The sequence below is a fragment of the Sceloporus occidentalis genome, unplaced genomic scaffold, assembly GCF_023333645.1.
Source record: "Sceloporus occidentalis isolate IW3139 unplaced genomic scaffold, rSceOcc1.0.p SCAF_2, whole genome shotgun sequence".
In the NCBI taxonomy this organism is placed as follows: domain Eukaryota; kingdom Metazoa; phylum Chordata; class Lepidosauria; order Squamata; family Phrynosomatidae; genus Sceloporus; species Sceloporus occidentalis.
The window spans coordinates 173,906,572-173,918,692 of record NW_028316982.1 but is presented as its reverse complement, the minus strand read 5'-3'; the positions used below and the strand labels follow the sequence as shown (position 1 = coordinate 173,918,692).

General features: G+C 40.2%; 1 protein-coding gene across 4 annotated transcripts in view; it reads right to left on the bottom strand.

Annotated features, from left to right (window-relative positions):
- LOC149319353 (cohesin subunit SA-2-like) overlaps nucleotides 1-12,121 on the bottom strand; it is a 77,407-nt gene that overhangs the window by 6,043 nt on the left and 59,243 nt on the right. For all 4 annotated transcript variants that reach the window (XM_089511538.1, XM_089511541.1, XM_089511542.1 and 1 more), the window contains 5 exons: nucleotides 10,310-10,475; nucleotides 6,589-6,740; nucleotides 4,246-4,347; nucleotides 568-734; nucleotides 338-466 (listed from right to left, as the gene is read on the bottom strand). In XM_089511538.1, coding sequence (XP_089367664.1) covers nucleotides 338-466; nucleotides 568-734; nucleotides 4,246-4,347; nucleotides 6,589-6,740; nucleotides 10,310-10,475 — 716 coding nt within the window. The remainder of the gene's footprint in view (nucleotides 1-337; nucleotides 467-567; nucleotides 735-4,245; nucleotides 4,348-6,588; nucleotides 6,741-10,309; nucleotides 10,476-12,121) is intronic.

Genomic DNA, 12,121 nt, shown 5'->3' with positions numbered 1-12,121 from the left:
ATGTGATCTGTGAGCAACAGAACTAAGCCAGACGATTATAACCCAGCCTTACTTCTTTGCCTCTGCAGAGAAGCAAGAAAAAACAAAATAACAATGAAGTTCCTGGCAGAATCTTGTCTCTCTTTCATGCACTCAAAGCATAAATGCACAGGGTTTGAAGTGCATCAACATGCTAGTATTCACATGTACAAAGTACTTAACTTTCATACCAAAATGATTTCTGTGACACTCCAGCATACTATAACAGTATAGTATAGTATAGTATAGTATAGTATAGTATAGTATAGTACAGTTAGTATCAACTTCCACAAGCAATACACATGGAAATTAAACTTACACAAGTCTTTTGTCAGGCTTTAGAAGCTTATTGGAGAATTCACTGAGAATGACCAAGAAGTTTAGATTGGGAGGCAGGGACTTCTCTTCTGTTGCAGCTGCGCCTTGAAAGGCAAATTCAATGCCATCTCTTTAGGCAAAAGTCAGGGAGACAGAGAGAAAAGAGGTTTACTATGTGGATGTCACACAAAGAAGAGGCCAATAATCAGATGATACAGACTTGGCACATACTTGTGTATCATGGCTACTGACTCTCGACTTTTCACCTGGTCCCAGCCAAAGGTCAAAGAAAACCGCCGTGCAAGCTCTTTAATGTTGCTGAAGGAAACAGAGAAGACATCCATGCTGGTGATGCTGCTGGCGCTGTCGTCCTGACTTTCAACATACTTCTGAAACAGCTGCAGACGACAGACATTGGCATAAAACTTTCCAAGCAATATAGAAACCCCAGGGGACATACCTGCTATACAACCGACACATTCCTTGCTCAGGATGCAGTTAAGCATCAATTTATCAAGTCATCTAATTATATATTTCAAGAATCCCACCGATTTGAACAAGCACCCAAATACTGCAGATGGAAATCAGTGGGAGGGACGATCAGAATATATACTAGAAACATCTGAGGCACAGATAACACATTCAAATTCCCAGTTAATGCAAGGAAAGCAAGCTGTCTCTGAGCAAGCTGAATAAAAGGGATTGGGTAATTTTTGCTTCAAGATGTGTATAAAATAGTAAAATAGCCTGGATTATGCATACCAGAAGGCCGAATTTCACCTCCTGGGTTCCCTACTGTCCACTGATTAAACCATTTTTCTCTGCTTTCCTTAAGTAACTAACAATTTAGTAAAAGGCTGTATTTCATCTGTTATTTCTGCTTTTGTTAAACAGATTGTACCATTTTGTATGATAGTGTTAATTTCAAATTATTTTAATCAACTCTGCATGTTGCACAGACACTGGAGAAATGGGGCAGAAATATCTATATAAGTACAGTACTGTAAACAAAACAGTACAAAACTAGGATGCCTGATTCTTCCAGACCAAGGGTGGGCAACTGTCGAATGCTAGGGGGCCACATTAGTCCCCAAGACAACCTTGGAAGGCCACATATACTCCACCACTTGTGCCCCCTGAAAAAAAAGAGGAATGCTCCCTCCCTCTCAAATGCCCTCTACTGGGCATTTTCACCATGTTTTGGGGGCTTCTTGGGCCATTTTAGGCTCAGGAGAGGCTCTTTTAAACAACAGAACCTGTGGGGCTCCAAATATAGTAGGAATATCTTCGGAAGGCATTTTGGATTTTAAAAAATGACACCTGGGGCTCCTGGGGGCTACAAAATGGCCCTGGACCCATATGCAGCCCACAGGCAATACTTTGCCTGCCCATTCTATACACAAAAAAAGCAGCTTTGCAGGAGATAAGTTGTAGCCCCCAAAATGCTGGGGGTTGCAAAATGTCTCATAGACATCTTTCTACAATCTCACTAGGGGGCAGAAGAACTGAAAAATATAAACAAGAGGAAAGAAAATTCTTAAGCAGTCAACCCAGCCATCCCATCCCTAAGCAGCACCATCCTAGGTGGTGGCTACCATTTAATCGTACATTCACATGAAACATACAATTCCCACCAGAGAGAAAAATTCCAGTTCCAAACCTCCATGAGATTTTTTTAAAAATACATATCTGCCCTTCACATTCGTGGGGGTTAGGGGTAGAGGCCTCCTGTGAAACTGGAAAAACCGTGAATATCTCTTAAGATCCCCAGAAACTTAATTTAAACTATATTCCTATGAAGTGCCATTTCTGCACTGTCATAGTGGAGCATGCCAGGCCTTCTAATTCCAGATATGGTCAGAGAGGAGGAAAGTGGTCATGATGTTGTGACCACACCAGGACCACGCTCCAGGGATGAAAGGGGAAGCAGAGATATTTGGTGTTATTTCATGCATTTATGACTTATTAAACTGTTTTTCAGCCTGCTTTACATTTTTCTAGTCTATGAATATCATCTGCAATCTTCCACAGTATGTCACAAAACTCCCAAGAAATTTCCATTTAATTATTGATGGCAAACTCACAAATAATCAAATTTGTGAAAGTTAAATCCATGAAAGTTGAGGTTCGACTGTATATAGCTTTATTTTATCTATGTATTGCTCTAAGAAGGTTTACCAATAAATAATCCTCTCAACTATTCTGTCCAAGTGCTTATTTTGTTTTGTTCCAGAATTTTATAAACAATATAAATAGATAAAGGGGAAAATTTCAGGTCCATTGATTCATGCAGAAGTACGAGAAGCCACAGTCCACAGAAGTGAGTACAACAAAAATGCACCCAATACATAAAGAATGAGCCACTTTTAAGAAACAAATATGTGCACAGAGTCCCTTTCCCCTGTAGAACTGACAATCCTATACATAAATCTTCTTTAGAAATATCCCAAGGCCTGATTAATAAACAACATGTCTGAGTAATGATTTCATATTTTGCTCACTGTGATGGAATACCTTCTATGCATTTTTATGTTGTAATGCGTACCCTCAAAATAGGAAGAGACAGAAGTATTTATTTTAATTACTTTCATTCTTTTAACTTATATAAATGAGCACCCTCCTATTGAGAGTACACTCCTACTGGCAACTCCGCTGGCTAAACTAAGCACTCAAGGCTAGAGAGGAGGAATCTGTTTTTCTGCACACCATGATTAGGTAGTTTATTAGCCTGCTATGCTCTTCAAACTTCCAAGGTCAATCATCAGCCAGACTGGGCTGGTTGCCTACAGTGACATGTAAACACACGTTCTTGACTGTATGAGTAGAGTGCAGTTCACAAAATGCTGCTGAGCTCTCTTTGTATCACATTTCAGGGGACACCTCATGATCTTCCTAAGCTTCTAACAACATGTGTGAAGTACAGGCTCATATATCTGCCATCCCAAGGGACATGTTCTAAAGCTGCAAGAATGACATGGAAGTTTTTGAACACAGCTTGAAACAAGTGACTGTGGAAGCTAAACACTACATTCAATGAAGCTTACCTGAGTTGTGTGACAGTAATAGTAAAAGCTACATCAGTGCTTCAGAGGCCTAGTCATCAGTGAGATAGTAAACCTGTGCCTGGGGTGCACCACTTCAGGCTGCATAAATGGACTCACGTAATTGAACAACTCTCCACATATTAAAGCAGCATGTCACAAAGACAGCTAGCCTAGAACAGTGGTTCTTAACCTGTGGTCCCTGGACCTCCAGGGGGGTCACAATGTCCTCACAGGGGTCTGTGAAGGCTCAAAGGCTGCTCAGCCCTCCCGAAATGAGCCAAACCAAAGGCCATGGGAAAGTCCAGATGGTTAGCTAGCTGGGCCTTTGTGCTGCTGTTCAATCCACTCTAGCCAGAAACTGAACAGAAGAAGTAGAAGAAAAGTCTTCCTTTCCCCCTCAGAGCTTCTAAGGGAACGTTTAATGGATAGTGTAATTATGTCAGTGTTAGGTATTGTTTTTATCTGAGTTATAAATCTTGAGGGGGGCCTGAGACAACAAAAAGACAATTAAAGGGATTCCAGGTTTTAAAAAATGGTTAAGGACCAATGACCTAGAACATTTGTCCTGGAAATGTATTTTTCTACATGGGGAAAATATTGTGTGAAGGAAGATCTCTTCATTTATTTAGAACAGGAGGCCTACATTTGAAGTTTGAAGTGGTACTGCCCAAAGATACAAGAGTTTTCACATAGGTGGGAAGGGCACCAGGACAGCTCAGGAAGTGAGTGCTCTGAGATTTTAGAGTGCCTACAAGTTAGCAATACTGGGGCTGGGTGGACCAATATAACATTTTCTATCTATACCCTTAACAAGGTTATCCACACATTAAAGCATGCTACAAATGGCTCATAGTAATATTCTCACCTGCTGCAAACAGAGAATCAGTGTCTTTGCACTCTGAATTTTGTCATTGTGTCTTGACCGGCTCAGAGTTTCTTTAAGTATATCTCCAAAGTCATTATAAGTCTGTTGAAAGAGAAAGGGGAGAAATCCTTTTATATTAACAGATAGAAGCATAGGAGGTGATTAAAAGTGCTGGTAAAATAAATAATAATAGTATGTTTACAACTTAAAACAAAATGATAACTTACAAGATAATCCTATGTACTATGTCTATACAGAAACCAATTCAAAAGAATGCCATGGGGATTACTCCCATGTAAATGTGTACAAAATCAAAAGTTTACTGGCATAATTTCATTTATTAGTACATTCATGCCTAAGACATTTAATGATAAATTAGTTTTACTGAGTTTTACCAGTGAAACCAACATACTTTCAAGCAAGACTGCTCAGGATCATAACTTGTAATCAACCTAAAGGAAAGGGAAAAGGAAAACCACAGGCCGATCTTGCCTGGTTTCAGAAAATTTAGAAGACTAAAGAATAGTCCTCTCAATGCTCCTACTCTTCAGGTTGAAGAACAGCTAGAAAGAAAACAAGGAATCTATTCTGTTTGCACATATATATGGAACGTGGTGGCTTAGTTGTTAAAATGCCAATTCTGATGATCATAAGATCAGAAGGTTGGTAGTTAGAAGTCCAAGTGCTGCATGACGGAGTGAGATCTCATCAATAGTCCCAGCTTCTGCCAACCTAGTTGTTCGAAAGCATACACAAGTAAGTAGATAAATAGGTACCACTTCGGTGGGAAGGTAACAGCGTTCCATGCAGTCATGGTGATCACATGACCACCAGAGTCGTCTTCGGACAACACTGGCTCTTCAGCTCAATAATGGAGATGAGCATCACCCCCAATAGTTGGTTATGACTAGATAGTCATGTCAAGGAGAAACCTTTACCTTTTGCACACATATAAGCCAGCCATAAATATCTAGGTTCAGTTCAAAAATATTCTAAGGATGATCTGTATAGCCTTCCCAGATGCATGCTGGAAAACAGGTCACAAAGAGCAATTACAAGAGTCATCCTGACATCTCAGGTGAAAGACAAATTGGCTTTCCCTCCCATATATGGAAACATATATGGACTAACAGTTGAATCTTAGCTTGACACTAGCCAGCTTATGGTAAAGATAGCATCCTCTGTCACATCTTGAACCAGCAAACTCAAGGACAAGTTGTGTTGCAGACTCAGCATTGACTTACAACAGAGGGGAACTGCTTTAAGTTAGTTCCTACTTATTTTGTTGTTGTTAACTGCCCTCAAGTCGATTTCAATCTATGGCAACGCTGTGGATGAAACATCTCCAAGACTCCCACTCTTCCACTGCTCTGCTAAGTTCCTGCAAACTCATACATGTGACCTCCCTAATAGAGTCCATCCATCTAGCATGCATCCATCTTTCTGCTTCCCTCCACCTTTCCTAGCATTATTGTTTTTTCCAATGAGTCTTGCCTTCCCATGATGTGTCCCACATATGACAGCCTAAGTTTTGTCATCTTGGCTTCCAGGGAGATTTCTGGCTTGATCTGCTCTAGAACCCATTTGTTGGTTTTTGGCTATCCATGGGATCCTCAGCACTCTTCTGCAGCACCATATCTCAAATGAATTGATTTTCTTCCTATCTTCATTAACTGTCTAGTTCTCACATCCACACATGGTAATAGGGAAAACAATGGCTTGTACAATTCTAACTTTTGTGTTCAGTTGTATATCTTTGCATTTTAGAATCTTTTCTAGTTCTTTCATAGCTGCCCTCCCCATTCTTAATCTTCTTCTGATTTCCTGGTGCAATTCCTGTTTCTATCAACATTTGATCCCAGCTTTGAGAATTCTTTTACTACTTCTATTTCTTCATTGTCTAGGTTGAATTTGTCTAGATTATTCATTGTCATTACTTCTGTTTTCTTTATATTCAACAGTAGTCCTGCCTTTGCACTTTCTGTCTTGATCTTCCTTAGAAGATGTTCCAGGTATAGGAGGTTTTCTGCTAGTATTATGGTGTCATCTCCATATCTTACATTGTTGATATTCCTTTTCTCCTATTTTCACTCCTACTTCTTCTGTGTCCAAGCCTCCTTTTCTTACAATATGTTCTGCATGCAATAGTGTGAACACAGGTAGTGTAGGGAGTGAATTATAACACAGCTGGAATATAAACTGTATCTCCATCTATCATGACACATACATCAGAATGACTTGAGTAATAATACACTCCATATCTGTGTGATTGGGAAAACAAAAGGTCTACATAGTTCAGTTCTGCAGGTTTAAAAGACATCTTTAAGAGAATTAGCCAATTACCTTCATATAATGCTTATAGATTTCAGCAGCTCCGGTCATCTCAACAACATTATAGATGATTAACTTGCAGTAAGCTGCAAGGAGGCATCGCTTCAGGTGCAAGGCATCCAGTTTCTGGCGTTCTTTTTTTCTATCCTCCTCATCCGTCAAGTCTATGTTAGGAGATGTGAACAGTTGAGTATCCAGTCAGATCTCTAAACCACATCAGCCATTTCACCTTTATGTATGTTTTGCCCTTTCAATAATTAGGGAGAGAGGGGTGGGCCAATCCCACAAGGCCTTCCCAAAGGAACTGAGCCCTTCCCAGAAGGCTTCTGGCTCCATCCTCCACTTCCTTCCCCTTTTGTGTCACGTCTCCTTAGATTGTAAGCCTGAAGGCAGGGAACCATCTAATTAAAAGATTGTATGTACAGTGCTGTGTAAATTTACAGCGCTATATAAATAAAGCTTAATAATAATAATAATAATAATAATAATAATAATAATTCAAATATCATGACAGTACCAGCTAGTCATCTACTTTGCATAGATTTCCAGCATGACTAACAACATGTAAGAAGCAGCCAAAAAGGAATAGATGAATATAGGACTGAAAATTCCCATAAAACCAGAACTACAAAGTTAATCACACAGATATATTTAAGAAATTTATTTCCTGGAATGAGCTGCATTTTCTGCACTGAACACTGGGAATATTAATATAGCTTGCACTGGGTAGAATTTATTTTTGCAAATACAATATGACCTACGTATTTGTGGAGGATATGATCCCGGACTTACCATGGAATCATGAAACCAAGAATAATAGCAAACCCTATTGAAATTAATTCCTTCCAGTGGAAGTTGACCATAAAGTTATCTCTAGGCATTTTCAGTCCTCCAGCACAACTCTATGATCAACTTTCACTGGAAGCATACCATGGAATTGTACTGGAGGACTTAGAAAATGCTTAGAGAGAACAGGAAGGCGTGATCCTAGTATTCAACTTAAGCATCTTCACAGGGCTGAAGAATTTATCAGAGTCTGGAAGAAATGTATTTCAAATAACGCATGCTTTGGAGTAATGAAGGCTTAACAATATTGTTGGAACATGATACAACAATCCCTAACATAGCTATTTTTTCAACTTGCAATTGCTACTGGTAAAGTTTGTTTTGAGATGTTCACTTCGGACAATTTTTTGACCTTTAGGCCATGCTTCTTTTTTTGAATTAATTTTTAAAAAAAGAATAATAATTTGCATAAAAGCACAAAAAGCAGTGCATTAATAACACATTATGTTTAAGTCAACATGTTATTTTTGATAACCCTAATGCATATAGATATAGATACAAAGATATAGATATAGATAGACATAGATTTAAAAGCCAGTTTGGTATAGGGGTTTGAGCACTGGACTACAACTCTGGAAATCGTGGTTCAATTCCGCACTTGGCCATGGAAACCAACTGGATGATGCTGGGCAAACGAAACACTCTGAATCCCCAGAAAACCCAGTGATAGGTGATACGCTCACCTTAGGGTCACCATAACTTGGAAATTACTTGAAGACACACAACAACAATGCATATATGACCTCAGGGCAACTAAGGCTGGCCTCGGAGCCAGTTTAAGCACCTGCCACTCTTGGAAATGACTTGAAAGCTCACAACAACAACAATCACACATAGATACAGAAATAGATATAGATACCGATATAAATTTAACCGCTACATGATCTGGAAGTGATTGACTGTAAAAGATACAGAAGAACTCATTCCAAGTGTCCAGGCAGCTGAGTCACTAGGGGGCAAGGGGGGAAGTGGACCACACCAGGTGACACCCCAGAGGGGGATGACACCACTGCTCCCCAAAGGTCTGCCTTTTGGCAGAAATGGGCTGCGGCATTTGCCTGCATTTCTTTAAAATGCTGAAGAGATGGTGTGAATGGGGTTAAACTCAGTGGGAAGAGAGATGCCCCATGTATGGCTGTATGTATGCATTTCTTCTCATTAACACAATTGTGGCGAGAATGAGGGGGAGGAGGGCTAATGTGATAATCTCCAATAAAAAGATGAAGGGATACTAGAGAGCGGGAAAAGTATCAGAACTCTGGAAGGGAAAATCATAGGGCCCTCAAGAAAGGACTGGTCACATCATGCTAAATTCATTAGATGAAGTCACTGTATACATGCATCCAGGTTTCTACTGGTTCACTGTGAAAACTGTTTCTTACAGCAGAGAAATTTCTGCAATTTTGTGAAAAATGTAAGGCGAAGGCTAAGCAACCTGTTAATGAATCACACTTTCCTGAACAACTCTACTCCTATTATTTGCAGCCTACATTCCTGTATGGAATGTACTACCAACAGAAGTTGGTGAAGACCGATCACTACAGCCCTCCAGCCTAATTTGTTTTTCAATGGCCATTTTCCAAGTTGTGCTTTTTACAGGACTGTTATATTTTTATTGGGGGGGGGGGGTACTGAATATCTATTTTACTGTCATTTGGCTTTACATATTTATTTATTTCATATGCCACCTTTCTCTTGGAAAGGGACCCAAGGCAGCTAACAGATAAAATAGTTTTTAAAAACTTTACAATAATTTTTTTAAACAATTAAAATCATTTTGCTAATATGGTATAAAATCACATTAAACATACAAAAATTTTAAAAAGCGCACACACCCCATATAAAAGCCTCCTTGACAACAATTATATATTAAAAGCATGCTTGGTGTACTGGCTTTTATCCTGTAAGAAATTTTAGAGTGTTTTGTGCAGTCGGCCCTCGATATCTGGGGGGGATCCATTCCAGATCCAACTGCAGATACCAAAATCGGCAGATGCTCAAGTCCCATTGTCCTCAATGGTGGTGCAGCCACATGGCCATGCCACCGTTGGGGACAATGGGACCTTGCCACCCAGACATCCAAAGCCCGCATCACTACTATCATCGTGGTGGGTGGCAATGGACTGCCTACTCTTCCTCCTCCTCCATCTGTCTCTTCCCTCCACCGCTATTCCCTCCGCTTCCTTTTCCTCCATTTTCCTCCCCCATTTTCCCCTCCTCTTCCTCTTTCTCCTCCTCCCTCAGCCTGTTCCCTCTGCCGCTTTTCTCTCTTCTTCCTCTTCCTCCCCTCTCAACCTCTTTCTCCTGTCTTTTCCCTCCGCTGCTTTCCCCCCTCCTCCTCCTCTTCTTTCCTCCACCACTTCCCACCACCACTGCCTCCTCCTTCTACCTGCTCTGTTTCACCCCATGTGGGCTTGCCATCTGTGGATGCTGGGATACACAGTTGGCAAGTCTGCAGATACCAAAGGCCTATTGTACCCTAAAAACGGCTGCCTAAAATACCTCAAATAAATAAATTAAAATACAGTGTGTGGTAGCCATGACCTCAACGTTCAACATTTTGGTATGTTGAAGTTGGTCTAAATGAATAGGCAGGACAGCTTAAGGCTGGACAAGTAGATAGGCTGAATATGTTATTACCATCTAGAAAAATGAGCAAGTGTTCAGAGTTCACAGAATTCTAGACAGATTGTCTTGAAGGAAGAACATTCTTCTTCAAAAAGAGTTCCATGACTCTCAACCAACTTGTTATTTTTTAGACCTTGCACAAGGTCTTTACTTGTTTATATTACTCTGCCTATTATGGATGACTACTCAATGGAAGTGACAAATATAATTGGCTCAACACCTTTTTTTTTAACTTTCTCGCAGAAAATAAAACACTGACCTTTGGTCTCTTCCTCCTCGTCTGTGAAAACGTGATCCTGAATAAACAGGAGCATTTTTGTTTGAAGAGATGAACTGGGAAGGTATTCCAATAACTCAACAGTTCCATCATCACTTGAATCTTGATGACTTATAATCATCAGTAAGTCACAAAGTATTGCAAAAGCCTATAATAACAGACAACTATAAAAATGTGGGCATTACAGAAAATGAGCAAACAGATTTTCCCCCTGTGCTGTAAGTACACAGAATTCAGTCCATTCTTTGCCTTAGTTGATTTATCAGGAGGACGCTAAAATCATTCTAGATTATTCCACAGTGGAACAAAATGCCTATTTTCAGTCAGTCTATCTGTATCAGGAGTTCTCTCAATCAGAAGATTGTTGGACTTCAGCTGAGTCATGTTTCTTTAAAGCACTACCCATTTTAACACAAACCAACATAAAGAGCAAATCTGTCAATAGAACAGTTCATAAGATGTGCTGCAAATTTTGTTAAAGCTGCTGGCTCCTTTGCAGGGTGGCCCTTGCTATGCAAGGTGAAGAACAAGATACTAACTACCCTTACCCCAATTCCACATACAGAAGCTGGGACTCCCAGTTGAATCTATGTGGTAGCATTTTCCATCAAACTTGAGGGAAGCAAATGTGCTTAGGAAGTCAAAACAGACCATCCAGCACATGTAGCTTGGGCTGCAACTGCACTGCATAAACAATCCAGCTTGACACCACTTCAACTGCCATGGCTCAAAGCTATGGAATTTTAGGAACGGTAGTTTTTTGAGGCACTAGAACTCTCTGACAGAAGTTATCACAAAATTACAGTCCTCAGAATTTCATAGCATTGAGCCATGGCAGTTAAAGTGGTGTCAAACTGGATTATTTCAGAAGTACAGATGTAGCCTTGGTCTTCTGACAAAGAGGAATTGCTAGGGGACTGATACACCCCCTTCCTGGTATGTATGACCTGAGATGGTTGCTTCCCTCTGCCTAATAGTAAGGCTGGCCCTGCTCCTTAGATGACTGGTGGGACTTGACATGTCATATCAGCTCTGCTATGATGGTACATCCAAGGGCACTAAACTGTAGCCATCATAGCTTTGGCAGGAACAGTGTCCCTCCCTCCCCCATATGGGCATCCTATAAGACTTAGTGGCCCCCAAAGAGATGGAAAACATTGCTCATGTATGCACAATGAGTATTAGTGAAAAAGGGCAGCTGAACAGGTGGATTCTGTTCCTCTGGTTAGAAACAGGATAGAGTTTGGGTAGAAGATAGAGTGGTAGGAGGAACCAGTGTTTCCAATCTAATTTTTGACAAAGCTGAACAATCAACCCACTTCTCCTACTACCCAGGGATACAGATGTGTTATTACTACGTACAAAGGCAATCATCATCCATTTATGATTTCACTGATCTCAGCCAACATTTGCTAATTATGGACTTAGTTTTCATCCTTCCTTTGTCTCTTTGTCTTTATGAGTAACATCAGCTTTAAGCTGAAACTCTGAAGTTCCCAATGAGAGTAGACCCATTTAATCAATGGGGTTTATATTGACTTACCATTCAGTGGTTAATTCAATGGGTCAGCTCTAATTAGCACCAAGAATTACATTCATGCTTTAATTACTGGGGATTATCTGTCCATGTTTCATAGCTGAGGAAATGACTAGATTCACACTTTATAGAAGTGGGCCTGCTTGCCCTGCTTCCACAGGGAGATGAATCTGCTCAAACACAGGCGATACATACTTGTAGTTGTATGCCTTTGAGTCATTTACAATTTATGGTGATGATAAGATGAATTTATCATG